Source organism: Podarcis cretensis (genome assembly GCF_951804945.1).
Source record: "Podarcis cretensis genome assembly, chromosome: 8".
In the NCBI taxonomy this organism is placed as follows: Eukaryota; Metazoa; Chordata; class Lepidosauria; order Squamata; family Lacertidae; genus Podarcis; species Podarcis cretensis.
This window is the reverse complement of record NC_137177.1, coordinates 86,878,557-86,899,907: the sequence shown is the minus strand read 5'-3', so window position 1 is coordinate 86,899,907 and position 21,351 is coordinate 86,878,557. Positions and strand designations below refer to the sequence as shown.

The 21,351-nt window shown below is 48.3% G+C and overlaps 2 protein-coding genes across 3 annotated transcripts in view; one reads left to right on the top strand and one right to left on the bottom strand.

Annotated features, from left to right (window-relative positions):
- Positions 1–684: 684 nt before the first annotated feature.
- CKAP2L (cytoskeleton associated protein 2 like) lies at positions 685–18,447 on the top strand. Of its 2 annotated transcripts, none has more exons than XM_079987486.1 (9): positions 685–790; positions 1,008–1,086; positions 4,750–4,807; positions 7,394–8,439; positions 11,543–11,750; positions 12,752–12,907; positions 15,207–15,267; positions 17,785–17,896; positions 18,063–18,447. In XM_079987486.1, exons 1-9 carry the CDS (start codon positions 697–699, stop codon positions 18,340–18,342), a joined length of 2,094 nt encoding a protein of 697 aa, XP_079843612.1. In that variant the 5' UTR covers positions 685–696; the 3' UTR covers positions 18,343–18,447. The 2 variants fall into 2 exon arrangements, with proteins under 2 accessions (XP_079843612.1, XP_079843611.1); XM_079987485.1 differs by having other exon boundaries at positions 7,394–8,443; positions 11,547–11,750.
- NT5DC4 (5'-nucleotidase domain containing 4) overlaps positions 18,399–21,351 on the bottom strand; it is a 42,638-nt gene continuing 39,685 nt past the window's right edge. Inside the window, exon 18 of the mRNA XM_079987517.1 lies at positions 18,399–19,685. Within this exon, the coding sequence (XP_079843643.1) occupies positions 19,638–19,685 (48 nt within the window). The 3' untranslated portion in view covers positions 18,399–19,637. The remainder of the gene's footprint in view (positions 19,686–21,351) is intronic.

The window sequence follows — 21,351 nt, the reverse complement described above, 5'->3', positions numbered from 1 at the left end:
TAATTTCGTGGCTGCTGTCACCATCTGCAGTGATCATGGAGCCCAAGAAAGTAAAATCTCTCACTGCCTCCATTTCTTCCCCTTCTATTTGCCAGGAGGTGATCTAGTCCAGTGTTTCCCACCTTGTGCCTCCAGCTGTTTTTGGACTACAATTCCCATCATCCCTTGCCACTGGTATTGCTAGTCAGGGATGATGGGAGTTGTAGTTCAAAAACAGCTGGAGGCACAAGGTTGGGAAACACTGAATTCTAGTCTAACCCCCTGCAATGCAGGAATCACGTGATCCCATGATTGACAAGGGGCTGCCTTCACCCCCCCCCACCCAGGACAAAACCCTTTGCAGTCCCGACGACCCTGTTTGAGCACAGGATTGGCGGGGAGGGGGCTGGACACCCTTTAAAAAGTGGGGGTGGGGAGCCCTGCGCAGCCCCGCCCCCACCACCGAGGCGGGGCCTTTTGCACGTGGGAAAACTCAGCAGGAGAGCGGTGAAGGGGGCGTGGCAAGAGGGAGTTGGCCCTGGGCGTGGCTAAGGCGCGAGGGGCGCGGCCAGGGGAGTGGCCTTTCCCTTTCTGAAAGAACATCGCCGACTCCGCCCACTCCGCTCTCCCCGGCCAATTGGATAGGCTCCTCCCCGCCCCTCGCAGCCCATTGGTCCCTTTGAACGGGAGCTGCGGGGAAGCGGCTGCCCGAGGGCGATGCCGCTGCAGCTGCATCTGGCTGTCATGGAGGCGCCTCGGAGCCCGGGAGAGCCGGGGCTGCGGCGCGGAGGAGGAAGGAGAGAGGAGATCGGTGAGGGTGCAGGGGTCTCCGGAGCATGTGCAGAGTGCAGGCGCGAACGGGGAAGGGGGTCCAGGAGGAAAGGAAGCTCTGGAAGCGGCCGTTTGGGGGGACTTCTCTGCTGACTCTCCAGGGGGCTGGGCTGGGGGGGGGGTCTCCAGGAAATTGGGGGCGCCCGTTTGACTGAGGGCTTTTCCTGTCTCTCTATCTCTCTTTCCTGCAGCAGCAGCAGCAGCAGTGGAGGAGCGGCGGCAGAAGCTGCAAGAATATTTAGCTGCCAAAGGAAGGCTGAGACCTGCCAGCACAAAGTGAGTCTTTGCTTTTGCTCTGCTTTTCGGAGTTTCTTTTCCAAATACATTTTTTTTTTCCCAAATACATTTTTATTGAGGTTATACACATAACAAACATACAAACAGATACAAAAGAAAAAATTATAACAAAAAACAAAAAACAAAAAAAGCGTCAGGATATACAAGCCAACTTTTTCCTCTCTCTAACTATACAAAGATAGATTAATCTGACTGTTTCACAAAACAGTAAACGATTAAAAAAAAAAACACACACACACACGCAAAAACCACCTCCTGGACTTCCTTCCATCCTTTTGGTAAGTATCAAATATCTGCTTCCATTACGTATTTGATTTTTAATCTATAGGCCTAAATTCACACGCTGGTAGTATTGTTCTGACCCCGCCAATCACATTAAGCATTTATTCCAATATAGTTCCAGTATTTACTCCAATTTTTCAGAGATTTCTGTTCATCGTGGTCTCTTAATTTACCTGTTAATTTATCAAGCTCAGCATAATTTATCATTTTAATTTTCGGAGTTTCTTAAAGGTTAAGGGACCCCTGACCATAATAATAATAATAATAATAATTTATTATTTATGCCCCACCCATCTGGCTGGGCTTCTCCAGCCACTCTGGGCGGCTTCAAAAAAAATATTAAAATACTGTAATACATCAAACATTAAAAGCTTCCCTAAACAGGGCTGCCTTCATTAGGTCCAGTTGTGACCAACTCTGGGGTTGCGGCGCTCATCTCGCTTTATTAGCCGAGGGAGCCGGCGTACAGCTTCCGGGTCATGTGGCCAGCATGACTAAGCTGCTTCTGGCAAACCAGAGCAGCGCACGGATATGCCGTTTACCTTCCCACCAGAGTGGTACCTATTTATCTACTTGCACTTTGACGTGCTTTCGAACTGCTAGGTTGGCAGGAGCAGGGACTGAGCAACAGGAGCTCACCCCGTCGCGGGGATTCGAACCGCCAACCTTCTGATCAGCAAGTCCTAGGCTCTGTGGTTTAACCCACAGCTCCACCCGCGTCCCTTTTGGAGTTGCTTACATAGCATCAAAACAAGAAAGTGCCTCTTCTACCTGCAACTTTACAATCAATCAATCATCATCATCATCACATGGCATGCAAGGGGAAAGGGACAAGGAGGGAAGAGGAAAACTCAGAATGCAGGCACCACGGTGGCACAGTTTAATGGCAAAGAGTTGCTCCCTGGATCAGGCCCTCCTGTAAAGCTAGTGCAATAAGAGAGCCTCCTGTTCATAGCTGTCAACTTTCAGATTTGAAAATAAGGAATCAGCAGCCTCGAAAATAAGGGATCAGCAGCCTCACCTGTCCCGGGAACAGTCTATGGGATATCTAACAATCTGGAATAGCAGCTGGAATAAGGGAATTTCGCTCAAAAAAGGGAAGGTTGACAGCTATGCTCCTGCTTCCTCTTGGCTCTCCATTGAGGCAGTCTGAGGTGGCAGTTGGAGGAAGAAGGAGCTCTGATGGGGCTGGGAACGCCTGCCTGCCTGCCTGCCTCAGTGGGCCAGCTGGAAACATGAAAGTGGGGGGTGCAGGCTTCTGTCAAAGGTTCTCATTCTTCTCCCTTGCAACCAAACAGGCTCTCAATGCCACTCTGTCCTTTGGGCACGGGTTCACCCGCCACACCCAATTCATTAAATTTTTTTATAGAATATTTATTAAAAGTTTTCAAAAATAATACAATGTAAAACAAAAAGAAAAAACAACAATAATACAAAAATAAAAAAATAAAAACAACTTAAAAAACACATAAAATTTCCATTACTTATTTTCTTTTAACTTATTTTCCAGACCTCCTCATACCTCCCTTTCTTGTATTCCAATTCAAATTGTTAGTTCAGCAAATCCTCACCATTAGTTTTTACTTATTTCTAAACCTTTTTTTCATATCTCTTAAGCATTACAGCTGGAAACCGCTTAATTTCTATCCAACATCATTCTAACATTCATTAATTTTACAATATTTCTGTAAGTAGTCTTTAGATTTCTTCCAGTCTTCTTCCGCCGACTCTTCTCCCTGGTCTCGGATTCTGCTGGTCATTTCCGCCAATTCCATATAGTCCATCACCTTCATCTGCCATTCTTCCAGAGTGGGTAGATCTTTTGTCCGCCACACCCAATTCAGCCCCTGGGGTTGACCCCAGAAACAGACCAGGACCCCTTGAGGATGAGGAAGGCCTGCCTGCATGAGAAGAGGGGTGGGCTTCATCCTGCCCAGTTGCACTTCCTGGGCTCGCAACCCTCATTCATTCATTTATTGTATTTATATCCTACTTTTCTCTCCAAGGAGTTCAAGGTGGTATACATAAGTTTTTGGGACGCGGGTGGCGCTGTGGTCTAAACCACAGAGCCTAGGGCTTGCCGATCAGAAGGTCGGCGGTTTGAATCCCCGCGACGGGGTGAGCTCCCATTGCTCGGTCCCTGCTCCTGCCCACCTAGCAGTTCGAAAGCACATCAAAGTACGAGTAGATAAATAGGTACCACTCCAGCAGGAAGGTAAACAGCGTTTCCGTGCGCTGCTCTGGTTCGCCAGAAGCAGCTCAGTCAAGCTGGCCACATGACCCAGAATCAGTATGCCGGCTCCCTCGGCCAGTAAAGCAAGATGACCGCCGCAACCCCAGAGTCATCCATGACTGGATCTAATCATCAGGGGTCCCTTTACCTTTATATAAGTTTTCTTCCTCCCCATTTTTATCCTGTGAGGTAGGTTAGGCTGAGAAATAAATGTGCACTTCTGCAACCTGATCCTGTGCAAGATTCTTCAGGTGTAAATTGTATGGGATTTGGTGGGACTGCAGATCCATAGGATCATTGAGATGGAAGGAAACCTGTGGGTCATCTTTCCCCCGCCCCCACCCCCCACAATGCAGGGATATACAAATGTCTCATACGAGGATTGAACCTGTAACCTTGGCATTATCGCCAAGACAACTTTAGACAACTTTAGACAACTGAGCTATCCCAAGTGTGCATGAATTGCAATCTTGGTCACATTTTTTATCCCTTGAAAGTAGAGGGAAGGTAGAGGGAACGTTCGTCCATATGTGGTGTAAAAGGGTAAAAGAGTATTGGGCAATGATCCATGATGAATTGGGAAAAAAAATGTTTACTTTCCCCAAAAAACCAAAGTCCTTTCTGTTGGGGAGAATTCAGACTGAAATTCCCAGGTTTCAGAAAAGGTTATTTATGTAATAAATATTTATGGCAGCCTGTGTTTCGTTAGCCCCAAAATGGAAAACGAGTGAGTTCCCAACCCAAGAAGAATGGAAACTTAAGTTGACAGAATATGCACAGCTTGCAGACTTAACATATAAAATAAGAGAACCAGAAGAACATACGTTTAGAGAAGATTGGAAAACGTTTACTGAATACATGGGAAATAACTGTGAACAGCTGAAAACGCTGGCAGCATTAAGATAAATTCAACAGTGTAAATAAGTTTTGATGGATGTAATAATGGAATACTGACTGGCATAGTTTTTGTAAAATATGCAGGGATTTATTATATGTAAAATGAACCATGGAAAGAGAAGAAAGGAAGTCATTGATAGTTAAGAATGCAAAAATGAGTCCTTTAAATTGTAAAACAGGGAAAAAAATTTAAAGTAAATTATTTTCAAACTTTTCCTTATGCTGCACAGGCCCTACTTGAAGGACAACAGCAGGCAGAAGAATCCAGCTCCCTCCAAAGCACAACCTGTAAGTAGACAAGATCCAGTGAGCCTCTGTATTGTGATCTAGAGAGCCAGAGTGGTATAGTGGTTAGATTGCTGGACTGGGATCCAGGAGACTGGGGTTCAAATCAGTTGGCCATCAAGCTCCCTGGGTGACCCAGGGCGGTCACTGCCTCTCAGGTTAATTGAAGGAGAACCATGTACACCACTTTGAGCTCCTTGGAGGAAAAAGTGGAATATAAGTGCAATAAATAAGTAATAAGTGTATATTCTGACCAATGGCATGAAGAGTGACTCTGGATCTTTCTGGGGCCACTCTTGCTTGTAATTTAGATCCAGTCCCTTTTACCAGGATAATCTCTCTTTTCCTCACAATAGCTGGTGTGAGCTGGCAAGCTCTCTTGGCAGTGGAGCCCAAGGCCACTAGGAAGGTGGCAACTCGCGTTGGAGGAAAACCTTGCTTTGACATTGGTCCAAACCTCCTGTTACAGGAAGAATGGAGGCTTCCTCTGGTCTCCAGTTCCGACAAATATATAGCGTGTCATCCTCATTCTTTCTCTTCTCTGGAGCCGTACAAATTTGGTGACCGTTACTGAATTATCACTATATTTGTTTATATTGCGACGTTTCCCCAGAATGGCACTCAAGGTAGCTTGCACAAATTGAAGCAACACAGACAAAATATAGGATGCTAAAAACATTTTTTTTAAAGTTTAAAAGTAGGTAAATTCAACTACATCTGTTCTTTATATTATTTTAATTCTATTAAAATACAGATAATAAAAACAGCACAACCCTATTTAAAGCTCTTTCCTTTTTTTTAAAAAAAACCAGTCAGTTCCTACAGGCCTGCCAGAATAAAACGGTTTTCACCTGCTGGCAGAAGGAAAGCAAGGAGGGAGGCAGTCTAGGGTCATTGGGGAGGGAGTTCCAATGGCCCTCTCCCGCATCCTGAAGCATGCCTGTGAGGCTGTGGGGTGGAAAATAGCCTCCCCCAAAGATCTCATGCACTTAACGCATTTTCAGACCATGTTTTTGTTAGGAGTTCAGCCTACACTCGAGTAGGACCCTGGCAGAGACACATGCCCGACTGGCATGTTCTCTCCCTCCTGGTCGATCGTTCGGAGCTTCAAAAGCTTTCTTCATCCCGAACATCACAGCGACCGAAGCCAACCGACAACCGGCACACTTAGGGATCCGCAGAGTTTGCGCAACTTGCGTGACAGACCTCAGCAACTCAGCATTTTGGTTAATCTACTTTATTTACATATAAACACACACAGAGCACTGCAACATGGTTCCCCCTCTCTCTCTAGCATCAGACAGCAAAGAGAAAAAACAAAGGACAATAGTCCCACTTCACGGAACACAGTAACACAAACATCCTGTCTCGTCACTTCCCACTCTGTGGAGTCAAAACATATACTGTCATGTGATGGACAAAAATCCCATGACTGCAAACATGGAGCAGGAATTCTAACAGTTTTCTGCAAGGAACTCTGCATATGCTTTTAGTTTCCCCAAATTCAAACAAGTAACATGTCAGATTCATAGTTGTTTTCATGTGAAAGTGCGATATTTCTCATCCTTCCTTCCTCCCCCCCCCCTTTTCTCTGCTGTCTAAAAACTCTTTTCCCAAATGCTCCTGTCTTTCTATACATTGACTTACTCAGCTTAAAGGTATTTCTCTAAGATTCCTCACTAAAATTGTCCTCATGCAATGATTGCATGGGCATTAAGTTATCCCTTGAGTGTGTCACAATGTTCTGTTAAAGCAAATCTGTCCATAGGGCTCATTATATATATATTTTTAAAAACTCCTTCAAAATAGCTGAACAGACGTGGCACTTTTCAAGCTGAGATCTGAATAGTGGCAGGGAAGGCTGCCTGCTTTGCTGGGTTCACAGGACCAGATTAAGAGGCACTTGTTTGCTCAGGCTCTGCGGAGCATCAGAAGAAATTGTCCAAGGTCTCCATGCTATTATTATTTTTATTTATCTATAAAAATAGATGTATATTGCAAAATCATAAATATATACAGTGGTACCTTGCTTCTCGAACGTAATCCATTCCGTAAGACCGCTCGACTTCCTAAACGTTTGAAAACTGAGATGCAAAGGGCTGGCTGCAAATGCAGTTAAGTAAATTGAAAAACACAGAGCAGAAGCCATTTGACTTCCGACGTGCATTCAAAAACGGAAGCGTTTACTTTTGGGTTTTCGGCGTTCGGGTTCCGAAACATTCGACAACAGAGACTTTCAAGAACCGAGGTACCACTGTATACTCTGCGTGTGTGCTTTGCAGCAATAAAAACAATTAAAGCATAACAAAGTTAAAATCAGTTAACCATTGTGGAAGAATTCGTTCTTAGTTGCCTGCATAGGTCTGATGGAATAGAATGCTTTTCAGCAGGTGCTGAATCTAGTGGCAGAGAGTTCCACAGGATGGGAACAATGGCACTAAAGGCAATTGAATATTTTTGTTTGTTCAAAGGCTTTTACTATTTTTCTAATTCTGTTTTATGTAAAATGCCCTGAAAGCTCTATTTGGTGAAAAGTTGATTTAAAGAGTTTCTCAAATAATTTCACCGTATTATTTTCTCCATTTCCAGACTGTCGGATCCCGGAAAAACGTTGCCCCAAGCACAGCCAAAAGTGCATCGACCAGGGAGGCAAAGTGGTCGGGACCTGCTAGCAAAGTCCTTCCAGATAAGCCTTCCAGGGCTCTTGTGCATCGGGAGCCAAACAATGCACCTACACAACTTCCAAGGAAGCGGGGGCCCGTACTTCCTCTCCCGTCAAAGCCCCCTGCTAGAAAACACCCTGAGAAGCTGATCAGCAGGTCAAGAGAACCTGGAAAGCAGGAATTGGCCACAACATCCGGGACGTCAAAAGTTCTTTCAGACTCGAGCAATTTAGAGCGGGATAAAGAGAACTCTGGCCTGAAGCGTGTTGGGCAGCCTCGGAAGAGAGAGACGTCTTGCTTCAGCCTCCAAGCCAAATCCCAAACTGGCTCCAAACCGCCCGTGAAGAACGGCAAGCAAGCTGTGGGGAACGGCACCCTTTCGAAAAACCACAGGGCTGCTGCGGCACAGGTTAAGCCCAGAGCACCCTTAGGGGGTCCTCAGAGGCAAGTAAACAGCATCTCAGTGGTGCGGACTTCACCACCCCGTGGACGGCCCTTGCCTCTTTCTAGGCCAGGAGTCCGAGGCCAAAATCCCAGATTATTAAAGCAGCCTGGGGTGATTCCACAGGCCTCTGGTCCACCTGTGCCTGCAGGGTCTCTGGCTGGGAGGGAAGGAACAGCGTCATCCTCATCTCAGGGCATTCTTCAGAGGGGTCGGTCCAGGCCGCAGGCTGGTTCTCTGCAGGAGAGACCGCTGCCCGGGCGTCACGGGGCCTTGCAGAGGAAACGGAAGGCCACTCCGGAGAGATGTCGTTCAGCGGCGCCTGGTGGCGCCAAGCAGAACAGAAGCCCAGCAGGGAGGGAGCCGGGCAGCAAGAAGTTCAAGCAAGTGCCCAGGACTCCCGAGCCAAAATCCAGGCACAGAGCCTCGGAGCAGGGCTCTGGAGGACGCGGGAGAGGCGCACCCAGAGAAAAGCAGCTGGCGAGGGAGACAGGCCAAGAGCCCAAGACCCCAGGCACTCGGGATCGGAGGCAAGTTGAACTCAGAGCGGGTTGCATTCACTCATTCCATCTGGGCCTGAAGCTGCTCTGAGCAGCGACTAGCAAGGGTGCATTGTGGGGGTCTGAGCTGATAAAGTGCCCCTTCTTGGGTTTGCCCCTGGAATGTTTGGGCTCTTGTTCACAACAGATCAGAGAAGTAGGTGCCCGTGTGGCTCTTGCACCCACTTCAATTATTCGTTTATAAAAATAAATAATAATAATAATAATAATAATAATAATAATAATAATAATAATTTTTTTTTATACCCCGCCCTCCCCAGCCAAGGCCGGGCTCAGGGCGGCTAACAAGCAATAATAAAAACAAGCTGAATGAATACAACTTAAAAACGAGATTAAAATACAACATTAAAATATTGGAACATTAAAATATTAAAATGCAGCCTCATCACAGGAGGAGGAAGGAAAAAGAAAAACATCAGAGCAGCTTACAGCAATAAATGCATAAAACTATGCCATAAAACTGTACAGTTGTACTTTGGATCCCAAAGGCCCTGGAACTTGGATGTTTTGCTTCCCGAACGCCGCAAACCCGGAAGTGATTGTTCCGGTTTGCAAACGTTATTTCAGAACCCGAACATCTGACAGGGCTTCTGCGGCTTCCAATTGGCTGCAGGAACTTCCTGCAGCCAATCAGAAGTCGCAATTTGGTTTTGGAAGTCGAACAGACTTCCGGAACAGATTCTGTGTCAATTTCCAAGGTACAATTGTATAAAGAAGTTTAGAACACACATCGATTAACCATTGTGGGATGATGTATCCTTAATTGTCTGCACAGGCAAGCATTTAAAGTTTGGCATAGAGGTTGCCCGCTGAATCTCTAGTGGCAGAGAGTTCCATAGGGCTGGACTGATGCCACTATCTTGTTCCATCTGTCTGTCTTTCCTGTGTGGGGAATGGGGTCTAGGTGTGTCCCTTAAGGGTGGGCCAGCGCATGGCCAAACTGCTGCCACAATCCCTCATGCATCTGTGTGTTGTAATGTGCAGAGAAACCCCTAGATCTTTATTCAGTGGAGGTGTTCAATATCTCCACAAGGTTCTGCTGATGGACTAATAGGAGATTCAAGATTACAGTTCGGAAAAGGCACACTAAAGTGCTTCCTTGTGAATGAATCTGCTTGCAAATAGACCTTCCACACTTGACAGGGGACATTGTGTCCATGTGTTACTTTGTGTGCATGAGGAGCCACCCTCTTGGGAATGATGAGCCGTGATTTCTGCATTGCAGGGGGTCAGGCTAGATGGCCTTTGTGTCCCCTCCAGCTCTGCAATTCTATGAATACTGAAGGCACGCAGAAAGCAGCTCTAAACAAAGGAGGGACAAGGAAGAAGAAAAGTGATAGGCCTGCAAGGGGGCATAGATGACCCCAATTTTGCTCTGGCTTCTAATTATTAATTAGACCTCCTTGGCCATGGATAGGCAAACTAAGGCCCGGGGGCCAGATCCGGCCCAATTGCCTTCTAAATCCGGCCCGCGGACGGTCCAGGAACTGGCTGGTTTTTACATGAGTAGAATGTGTCCTTTTATTTAAAACGCATCTCTGGGGTATTTGTGGCGCATAGGAATCCGTTCATTATTATTTTTCAAAATAGTCTGGCCCACCACACGGTCTGAGGGACGGTGGACCGGCCCCCTGCTGAAAAAGGTTGCTGACCCCTGTTCTTGGCCATGGGTAGGCAAACTAAGGTCCAGGGGCCGAATCCGGCCCAATCGCCTTCTCAATCTGGCCCGTGGACGGTCTGGGAATCAGTGTGTTTTTACATGAGTAGAATGTGTCCTTTTATTTAAAATGCATCTCTGGGTTATTTGTGGGGCATAGGAATTCCCCCCCCCCTTCAAAATATAGTCTGGCCCCCCACAAGGTCTGAGGGACAGTAGACTGGCCCCCTGCTGAAAAATTTTGCTGACCCCTGTCCTTGGCCATCCCATTGCCTCTCACTGTAGCCTGTCAAGAGTGGCAGTGAGAGCCACCAACTCAGACGGCTTTGAAAGAGGATTAGACAAATTCATGGAGGAGGGGAGGCCTTTTTCCACCTCCCTTACCCCACCCTTCAGCTCTAGGAGTCTTTCCCAGACCATGACTTTAAGAACAGCAGAAGTAGCTGGGAAGAGAGAAGGGATAATTTTTTATATATAAAAAAAATTCATAAGTTGCGCCTCCTCGTTTCTCAATTTGATCCTTTTACGTGGTTTGGTATTGTTTTGTGGTACTTTATGCATTGTAAATGCTTTATGCATTGGGACGCAGGTGGCGCTGTGGGTTAAAGCCTCAGCGCCTAGGACTTGCCGATCGAAAGGTCGGCAGTTCGAATCCCTGCAGTGGGGTGCACTCCCGCTGCTCGGTCCCAGCGCCTGCCAACCTAGCAGTTCGAAAGCACCTCCGGGTGCAAGTAGATAAATAGGGACCGCTTACCAGCGGGAAGGTAAACGGCGTTTCCGTGTGCGGCTCTGGCTCGCCAGAGCAGCGATGTCACGCTGGCCACGTGACCCGGAAGTGTCTCCGGACAGCGCTGGCCCCTGGCCTCTTAAGTGAGATGGGCGCACAACCCCAGTTAAGTGTGAACCATTTAATTATTATCTGCTGGCATTTAATTTTACTGTTTACAGTGGTACCTCGGGTTACATACGCTTCAGGTTACAGACTCCACTAACCCAGAAATAGTGCTTCAGGTTAAGAACTTTGCTTCAGGATGAGAACAGAAATCACACAGCTGCAGTGGGAGGCCCTATTAGCTAAAGTGGTGCTTCAGGTTAAGAACAGTTTCAGGTTAAGAACGGACCTCCGGAACGAATTAAGTACTGAACCCGAGGTACCACTGTACTGTTATATTTTAATGCCTTATTGAATATGTCTTCATTAGATATGTTGTTCTGGCATTTTTGTATTGGGTCAGATTGTGATTAGGCGTGTGATGTCTGCTGTCTGTCTTGTTGCTCCTTCAGCTTGCAAACCGCCTTGTTTGTAGCAATATAGAAAGGCGGTAGACAAATTAAAAGTGAAATGAAAGTGGCGGCTGATCCGGCCGGCCTGTCTTCGGTTCGGACGTCGTCTGACCTCTCCTTGCTCTCCCTTAGGAAGCAGCTAGAGGAGTGGTTGGCATCCAAAGGGAAACGATACAAGCGGCCCCCGATGACCTTCCCCGTTAAAAGGCGGCCCCCGCCCAAGGAGAAGGAGGCCCTGGACCGATCCTTCTGGGACTGCATGGAGGAAGAGATGGAGCAGCAAAAGGTGGCACAGCAAATCGCCAGCACCTTGGCAGACTGCATGAAGCTGGCAGACGAGGTGAGCTTTGGGTCTTCCGTTTAATCTGGAAAGTTGCCCGGAAGCTTCATCCTTCGATGGGGCAGAAAGTGCAGGCCTGGTTGGTTAGACTGATAAGTGCCACCCATCAATAAATATTCACTGTGTGGCTTAAAAGCAGAACCGTTTACAAAATAAAACATGCAATCATTAAAATCCACAAGGAATGATAAAAGCATGGAGGAAAAGCTGCCATGGTGCACCAAGGCAGCCTCAATATTCTTTTTCTTTGCTTTGAAACTATCCTTTTCTCCCACCCTGCCGGGAGCAGAGTTTTCCGCTCAAGAAACAAACTGGGCAGTACAAGAGTCAGTTGAAACAGAGACGTTTTCAGAAATGCCCGTTGTCCAACATCAAAGGGAATGTTCCCTAAATCATTTAGATCGGGGGGGGGGGGGGGGGCGGGTCTGCATTGAGCTTGTGGAACTCCAAAGCCCATTTTCTATGGGGAAGTCAGAATGCAGGACCCATGTGGATTTAATCATTATTATTAGAGCTGTTTGGCAGTGGAACAGACTACCTTGGAAAGTGGTTGACTCCTTCATTGGAGGTTTTTAAAGGGAGGTTGGGTGACCTAAGGTTCAAGGGGCGGGTAACAATTAAAACACAAAATTACACCGAAAACAAAACAAAAACAATTTAAAGCAACTCAGAATTACAGAAATAAGGAGGGTCCTAAAATATACATCTGCAGGGTCAAGAGGGACTGGGTTTTTTACGCCTCATTTCCTTGACAGGCTCTGTAATGTCTGGAGGTACAGGAATGCCCACCCAGTTTTCTGTCTTCAGTGCCAGCGGCTTTGCCATCTGCTGGTTCTATCCTCAAGCAGTGGGGCAAAAGTAAAACAAAAACCGATTTTGCACAAACGCACCCTTAAGGTTGGGCTAGCGCTGCCTAGTGGAAACAGTCTGCCCCTACAGAGCGAGCCCAAAATGTCTCTCATCTGCCGGCCTCCTTCTGACTCCATTCTGTTTCCCTCTAGGGGGTTCCTTCGGAAGAGCTCCTGGCCATGCTGACCCGCATCCCAGAGGCAGAGAAGTTTGCCCGGTTCTGGGCCTGCAAGGCAAAGCTCTTGGCCCGCCAAGGCCCGTTGGATGCAGCCGGGCTGTACCGTGCTGCTGCTTGCGCTGGAGCTGTGGTGGGTGGAATCCCCTCACTCTTGGCCTCTTGTCCGCTGTGTCTGCGGCAGAGAGGCAGTGTGGTGTAGTGGTTAGAGTTAAAGAAATTCTTGTTGGAAGTACACTAAAAAGGATATACCAAGAGCTCTGGCCAAAAGTTTCAATACAAGGAATAATTCTTTTTGGCCCTATTTGATTCTTTATATTGACTTTATATAACATGGACTCTTTTTGACTGCCATTGAGACTTGTATAAAACAATTGTTGTGTACTGGTATTTTATGTACCTTTATACTATATTATTGCATATTTGAAACTACATTATTTCTGCACTTAAACGTTGTGTTTAAATTTACTATTATTTTAAAACTGTCGCACATATACGTTGTGTTTAAATTTACTATTAGTTTAAAACTGTTATTCTTAGCAGAATATACACGTTTTTCTTTTCAACTCTCGAGTAGGAATTATTCCTTGTATTGAAACTTTTGGCCAGAGCTGTTATGATACACTGGGCCAGAGATTTTGGTTATAATATACAGTTAGCAGATTGGGAGAAGGTATGGAAGGAAAATATGAAATTCACTGCATGCATGACGATAAAGGAAAATATTATGAAAATGGTATATAGATGGTATATCACTCCCGTAAAATTAGCAAAAATGTATAAGACATGTAACAAATGTTGGAAATGTAAGGAAAGGGAAGGCACATTTTATCATATGTGGTGGGAGTGTAAGAAAGTAAAAGGCTTTTGGGAAATGATATATAATGAGTTGAAAAGGATGTTTAAATACACGTTTGTGAAGAAACCAGAAGCCTTCTTGTTAGGAATTACAGGAAGAGAAATTAATAGAAGTGATTATAAACTTTTCCAATATGCAGTGACTGCGGCAAGAATTTTAATGGCTCAAAAATGGAAACAAGAAGAACTACCAACATTGGAAGAATGGAGACGGAAATTGATGGATTTTGCTGAACTAGACAAATTGACAGGAAAAATTAGATATCAGAAAGATCACAAGTTCACACAGGACTGGAGAAAGTTTACGATTTATCTGGAAAACATTTGTGATGAACAGACAACGCTAGTTGGATTTAAAGAGGCTTTGTGATGAGAAAGGGTATTGTGAGAGGGATAAGAGTTGTAAAGATTAATCAACTGGCAATACAATCATAAAGAAAATGTGAAACAAATTTAAAATTATGAGGATTGTGGAGGGAGCGGGGGGAAGTTCAAAAGAATTTGGCATTATAGTGGATATGAATGTGTTATTTAAATCTGTAAAAGAAAATTTTTCTAAAAAATTGGTATTTAATTTTTTAAGACCTTCTGTGATTGCTAAAAGCTTTGCGGCCATAATTGTCTCAATGATTTAGATGCAACATACAATATAAAAAGGCACAGTACTTACAAAAAAAAGAAAAGAAAAGAAACTTTTGGCCAGAGCTCTTGGTATATCCTTTTTAGTGTAGTGGTTAGAGTGGCAGGCCAGGACTTGGGAGGCCAGGGTTCAAAATCAAGTCAGACCCACGGAGGCCCAAAGGAGTTTTTCCCCTTGCAAGGACATGCCAAGAGGTGTGGGAAGGGGCAGGGCTCCCAGGCAAAGTCAGAGCCCTACGCCAGCCTCCTGCCTCCCTAACCGTCGGGGCCTGAGCTTCCTGAACCCCAAAGCGGGGTGCCTTTGCCCATCCCACCTGCACTGAGAATGCTCGAAGCATCTGCTTGACTGGGATTTGCACAAGAGGTGCCCCAGAACGTGGGGCACACCCCTAGTAAGGAGCCATTTCTTGCTGTGGACTCTTGTTCTCATCAGATCACGGGGGCTGGGCTTTCCTAGATGAGCCTTGGGAGTCCCTACAAGTCAAGTCTCATTCTCTGGGGGCTGCTGGAAGACATGTGTGCCCACAGGCAGAGGAGGGGGTTGCAACTGGCTGTGGTCCCCCCATCTCCGCTATAAAGGACCATCCGTCCTGGGGTGGAGCTGTTAAGCAGCCAGTCCTGTGTAATCGCCCTTGCAGGGGCCACCAGCTCTGTGCCCCCACCATGTGTGTCTCTCCCCTGCCCCCCAAACAGCTGTAGCAAAAGGATGTTTGTGCATGAAACCTGCTCCCTCGAAAGGCGGTGGACTTGCCCTTCATTGGATATTTTTTTAGTGGCTGTCGAGGATTCTTTAGCTGGGATTTGTGCATTGCAGGGGGTTGGACTAGATGACTCCTGGGGGGCCCTTCCAACTCTATGATTCTGTGAAATCCTGCAGGCAGCACTCTGAGGCCTGCTCTGGTCGCTCAGTTGTGGCCTTTTTGTTCTCATTCCAGCCGCTACGAGAGTTGAGAGATGCCCTTGTTGACACTCTGAAGCGTTCCAGTCAAGCCTGGGGTAAGCAATGGATCAGGCCAAGGGCCCATCTGGTCCAGCATCCTGTTCTCACAGGGGCCAGCCAGATGCCTTTGGGAACCCGCAAGCAGGATAATATTATAATGATGATGATGATTTATTTATACCCCGCCCATCTGGCTGAGTTTCCCCAGCCACTCTGGGCGGCTCCCAATTGAGTGTTAAAAACAATACAGCATTAAATATTTAAAACTTCCCTAAACAGGGCTGCCTTCAGATGTCTTTTAAAGAGAAGATAGCTGCTTACTTCCTTCACATCTGAAGGGAGGGCCGTTCCACAGGGCGGGTGCCACTACCGAGAAAGCCCTCTGTCTGGTTCCCTGTAACCTCACTTCTCGCAGCGAGGGAACCACCAGAAGGCCCTCGGCGCTGGACCTCAGTGTCCGGGCAGAACGATGGAGGTGGAGACGCTCCTTCAGGTATACTGGACCGAGGCCATTTAGGGTTTTAAAGGTCAGCCAGCCAAACTCTGCCCCCCCCCCAAACACACACGAAAGAGTGAAGAGAGTGCAGCTTCTCCCTCCCCCCCCCCCCCCCCCGTAGAATACCTTACTGGTGGTTTAAGGCCAGTGCCTAGCAAAGGAATTGTAAACAAAATGATTTTTCAGTTTCTTCACTGAAAGTTAATGTTGTACAGTGGTACCTCGCAAGACGAATGCCTCGCAAGATGAAAAACTCGCAAGACGAAAGAGTTTTTCGTTTTTTGAGCTGCTTCGCAAGACGAATTTCCCTATGGGCTTGCTTCACAAGACGAAAACGTCTTGCAAGTTTGTTTCCTTTTTCTTAAAACCGTGCATTCAGGGGGTGCAGTTGCGACTTGACTTCGAGGAGCAACTCATAGCACGCGGTGTGGTAGCCTTTTTTTGAGGTTTTTGAAGACTTTGGTGATTTTTGAAGCTTTTCCAAAATCCGTGCTTCGCAAGACGGAAAAATCACAAGGCAGAAAAACTCGCAGAACGAATTAATTTCATCTTGCGAGGTACCACTGTATCTCTGCATCTGGGAATATACGCAGGCGGCCTTTTGCAGGCAATGCCCAAAGCCAGCCCTGCATCCCTCTGTCAGTTCTGCAGGCAATGCTCCTGGTTTTTCCAGATGGGATTGGGCTAAGGATTCTTGGGTCCCAGTCAAAGCTTCCATTTTCTTGCCCCCTTGTGTCAAAACCTTCCTGCGAGGGAGTGATGTTCCTTTGCTTCTTGCCAAAGCTTCCTTAGAGCTCAGGGCCATTCCCTGAAGGTGTCCCAGGTTGCAAGGAACCGTGCACCTCCGAATCCAACACAGTGGATCTCGTGACCCCGTCCTCGATCCCCAAAGTGGCCATGGACTGTTTGATTCATGCCCTGCTTTCCTTCAGCAGAGGCGGCTCCCTGTTCTTCAGAGTTTTTCAAGCACTGCACATCGAGAAGGCTGTGTGCGTGTTTCTTTTTACCCGATTGCAATTTCTGCATTTATAGGTCTACATTCAGTTTATATTTTGTTACTCTTGTGTCTTAATGCACCGTAGCTCGCTCTGCATGTCCTAATGCAGCCCTGCAGGGAGAGAGCTTTGGACCTGGACGGATGAGGGCGGGCAGGGAGGGGTAACGCTGGAGAATCTCAGCACCGTTTGAATCTTGTTGGGCCTGAAAGCGCTGGAGTTGCCTCCCTGGCAGCATGGCTGGGTAGGCAGCAGGGCAAGACCATAGCTGTCAACTTACAGATTTGAAAATAAGGGACCAGCAGCCTCGAAAATAGGACCAGCAGCCAAAATAAGGGATTTTCCGGGCACAGGTATGTTCAGCTTCTGAGCCCCTCCGAGCCAAAGGCAGAAAGCCCAGCCAGCAGCCAAACGAAGCCTCAAGCGGTGGTTCCCACAGCGCAGCAACCCAGCAAAGGGGATGCAGCAAGGAAAACCACCGTCACCTCTCTGCTGGGAAGCGCCGAGCAAAGGCGAGTCCTTAGGCAACACGGCCGATTTGATCGGCACAAGGCATGCCAGCTCCACACACCCCCCCAGTCGTTCTTAGACTCCTTATTGGGTGAGCAACGCAGCCAAGCAACACAGTTGGAGCCTCCCTGGCCGGCAGGGAGGGAGAGAGAGGAGCTGCTTCCTTTGAAACCCGGGAAATTTAAGGGACATGGCGCTGGGATAAGGGACTGTCCCGCCAAATAAGGGACGCTTGACAGCTATGGGCAGGACCCTCTGGAGCCAGCTTGAAAAAAAGATGCCCCACTTGCTGTCGGTTGCCAACTGCGGCAATGGGCTCTCTGGGCGACTGCCTGCCCCTGGAAGCAGGATGGTCTTCTGCATGGGGACATGGAGCAGTTTCTGCAAAACCAAAGCGGGTTTGCCCTTCTTGCCCTTGCCCTCTGCAAAACCAAAGCGGGTTTGCCCTTCTTGCCCTTGCCAGCAAGGCCCCTCCAGGCTGCTCTGGGCAAAGGCAGGCCCAGTGCAGGCTGTTCCTCTTCAGCCACTGCCTCTCCTTCAGTGGCTTCTCTCACTCTCGTCTCCTCCAACAGCAACCCCTGCTGAACTCCGACTTCCCGGCAAGGAGCAGGCGCAGAGCAGCGGGCAAAGACCAGCTTGCCAGCCTCTTTCGGCAATCAAGCTTCAAGTGGCATCGCTGCCCAGGTAAGGGGTGGGCCTTAGCTCTGTCTTTTTCAACTCTACCCTATCCTTTCTGAGGTGAGGCAACCAGGAAAGGAAGGACGAGATGGCAGAGCAGGCCGGGGCAACTGGCCGCCTTGTGGTTCGGGGGGGGGGGCTCTGTGATTACATGCCCTCTGTCCCTTTCCAGAGCCAAGGAGCCGAGTGCGAGGCCAAGCCTGAAGCTCTTGACCCCCGTGCGGAGGTCCCTGCGGATCGAGCGGGCGTCTGCTCGCTACCCTCAGATGCTGAGGGACCACGACCCCGTCGTGTCCTGCCTGGACGAAATCATGGACGCGGAGGACGGCTGTCGCTTCATTTTCCGCAAGAACGAAGCTTTGCCAGAGACGGTGGAGGTGGAGGGCTTTCTGCCCTGGACCTCGGCGCCAGCCTCCCCAGACCCACCCCTGCGCAGGCCCCTTTTCTGTTAGAGCTGCATCGGCGGACTGGAAATGTGGGGGTCATAGCATGGGACCCTTTTCAGAATATATATATATGCATCTTTATTCTTGAAATGATTAAAAAAAAGAAAACAATCTTTTTGACAACACGGGTGGCTTTAGGAAGCGGCAAGAATTGGGGGGGGGGTCCCTCATCTCTCCCAGCTGGATTTCTCTCTGAGCAAAAGGAATTTGGGGGGGGATGGGGAGCCTCTGCCTGCCATTTTGTGGGCACAGGCAGAGAAGAGTCGTCCCCGTATCCTGGTTGTGGAATGGATTTTTCAGAGTTTGGTGGGGGCCTGGCGTCCTGGGCTTGGCACTGCCAGGCCTCACCCTAGACCCCAACGAAGTCCAAGTCTTGGCTGCCAGGTGGCCGTGAACGGGAAGCCCCTCGGTGGTGGCATTTGTGTGGATTTTCTGGGAGCTGCAAGCGGATTGTTAGCTCTTCCGCGTTTTTCGCAAGAGAGGGCATTGTGGCAAAGGGGGTCTCCGGGCTCCCCTTGGACCTGGCGTGGGGTAGTTTCTAAACTCCTTTCTGGGGCTGCTTCTGGCTTCTCTGCAAGTCAATTCAGGCTCGAATCCGCTCTGTTGCAAGCCATCCTCAGTGGGCGGCCACCGTGCCCCCAAATGCTGCCCCTCTTCTCCCTCGGATATTCTCTTCCTTTAGGAGGCCCTTGTGCTCAAGGGACAGCTGAGGGCCTTGTCTGGGATGCCAGCGCTCAGCGACGAGGCCACAGCTGTTCCTGTCAAAACACAGAGCCACAGCCCCCTACATTTGTGGCAACTGCATTGACCTCCCTCAGTGCCCAGGCAGAAGAGGGGCTTGGGTTTTCTCCAACCCCACCAGAGAGCCTCTCCTTTGCTGTAAGCATCTCCTGGTTTCTTCCCAGGACTTCTTGAGTCTTTGGAAGAGCAGGACAGCCTAGTGGCTGGAGCCTTGAGGGAAGGGGCTTCCCTCCAGCACAGCGGCAGGGGGTCACGCTGGATTTCTCCCTTAAATCCTTGGCCCCACAACCGCAGCGGTGCTTGGGAGTAGGAAGGGATCTCAAAAGCCCTTTGGTGAGATGGTTGAAGCCAGCAGCCATAAGGAGCTCAGCTGGGGCTGTTCCCCAGAAAGCTCCCACTCTGGAAAGCAGCCGTGGGGCCCTTTGCCTCTCTTTGGAATCAGGAGCATCACAGGGAAGGGTCTGGGGCGGACCTCTCCTCGCCCCACACCCCTCCCTTAGCAGCTTAAGGTGTTCGTTCTACTCAAGATTTTCCTTCCGCATCCTCTGTTGGGGTCTGGCTCAGTCGTGCTCATCGTCGGTGTCTTCCTGGGAAGCGCTGTGCAGCTTCTACAGGACAGGGAAACAGTGGTACAGCGTTCAGAGAGGCCCCTAAGCTACTCTTTTGCAGCAGTTAAAAGTGTTGCATGCTAAACACTTAAGCAGCTTCCTTCCTGGACTCAAATCCAGTTGGATGAAGTGTAACCCTCAGGCAGTGGGGGGAGGATAATAATAATAATAATAATAATAATAATAATAATAATAATAATAATAATTTATTGATACCTATCTGGCTGGGTTTCCCCAGCCACTCTGGGCGGCTCCCAACAGAATATTAAAAATAGAATCAAACATTAAAAACTTCCCTAAACAGGGAAGCCTTCAGATGTCTTAGAAGAAGTCAGATACAGTGGTACCTCGGGTTACATACGCTTCAGGTTACAGACTCCGCAAACCCAGAATAGTACCTCAGGTTAAGAACTTTGCTTCAGGATGAGAACAGAAATGGTGCGGCGGCGCAGCAGCAGCAGGAAGCCCCATTAGCTAAAGTGGTGCTTCAGGTTAAGAACAGTTTCAGGTTAAGAACGGACCTCTGGAACGAATTAAGTTCTTAACCCGAGGTACCACTGTAGTTGTTTATTTCCTTGACATCTGATGGGAGGGCGTTCCACAGGGCGGGCGCCACCACTGAGAAGGCCCTCTGCCTGGTCCCCTGTAGTATCACTTCTCACAGGGAGGGAACCGCCAGAAGGCCCTAAGTGTCTGGGTAGCATGATGGGAATGGTATACTGGGCCGAGGCCGTTTAGAAAGGTCAGTAAAAGGCGCACAGAAGAGCAAGGAGGAAAAATGTGAATAGCAACATGGCAGCTGAATGCAGGGACTGCCCCCCCCCCAGCTGAAAATCAGCATTTCCTGACGGGTTGGTCTGGATGACCCTTGCGCTAGAACCCAATTCTATAAGCTCAGAATTGGTTGTTGTAGATCCTTTGCTCCTCTTTGTAGATACAGTGGTGCCTCGCAAGACGAAAAGAATCTGTTCCGCGATTCTCTTCGTCTAGCGGTTTTTTCGTCTTGCGAAGCAAGCCCATTGACAGTTTAGCGGATTAGCGCTATTAGCGGTTTAGCGGCTTTTAGCGGATCAGCTGTTAAGCGGCTTATCAGCGGAACAGCTGATAAGTGGCTTAGCGGCTTAGGAAAGGGGGGGGGAGCGAAAAAACCCCGCGGGAACTCGCAAGATTTTTTCGTCTTGCGAAGCAACCCTATAGAGAAATTCGTTTAGCGAAGCGCCTCCAAAACGGAAAACCCTTTCGTCTAGCGGGTTTTCCGTCTTGCGAGGCGTTCGTCTTGCGGGGCACCACTGTATTTGTGACCCACCTTTCAAGGCTATGCAGCCCTCTAAGGTAGTTCACGGCAACAAACAAATTGAAATAAGTCTATATTGGGTGGGTGGAATTATCTAAAAGCTAGTGACCTGTTGTGTGTTTTCTCTAGCGGGCAGAAGACATGCCTGCCCATCTCCCTCAGTTTTTGGGTGGGTGCCTTGCACAATCTATTGCAGGGGCATCCATGCTCCACCCCAGCAGTTCAACTTGCCAAGGTTGCCCATTCCTCAGTGGGGCACTCTCTGCCCTGGCTCTTCCCCCATTCTTCCCTTGCTAGCACCAGAGGGTGGGGACCACCACTGCCCTCCTTTCACTGCCTCCGTTGGGACAGGCGGAGGGGAGCTGGCTATCT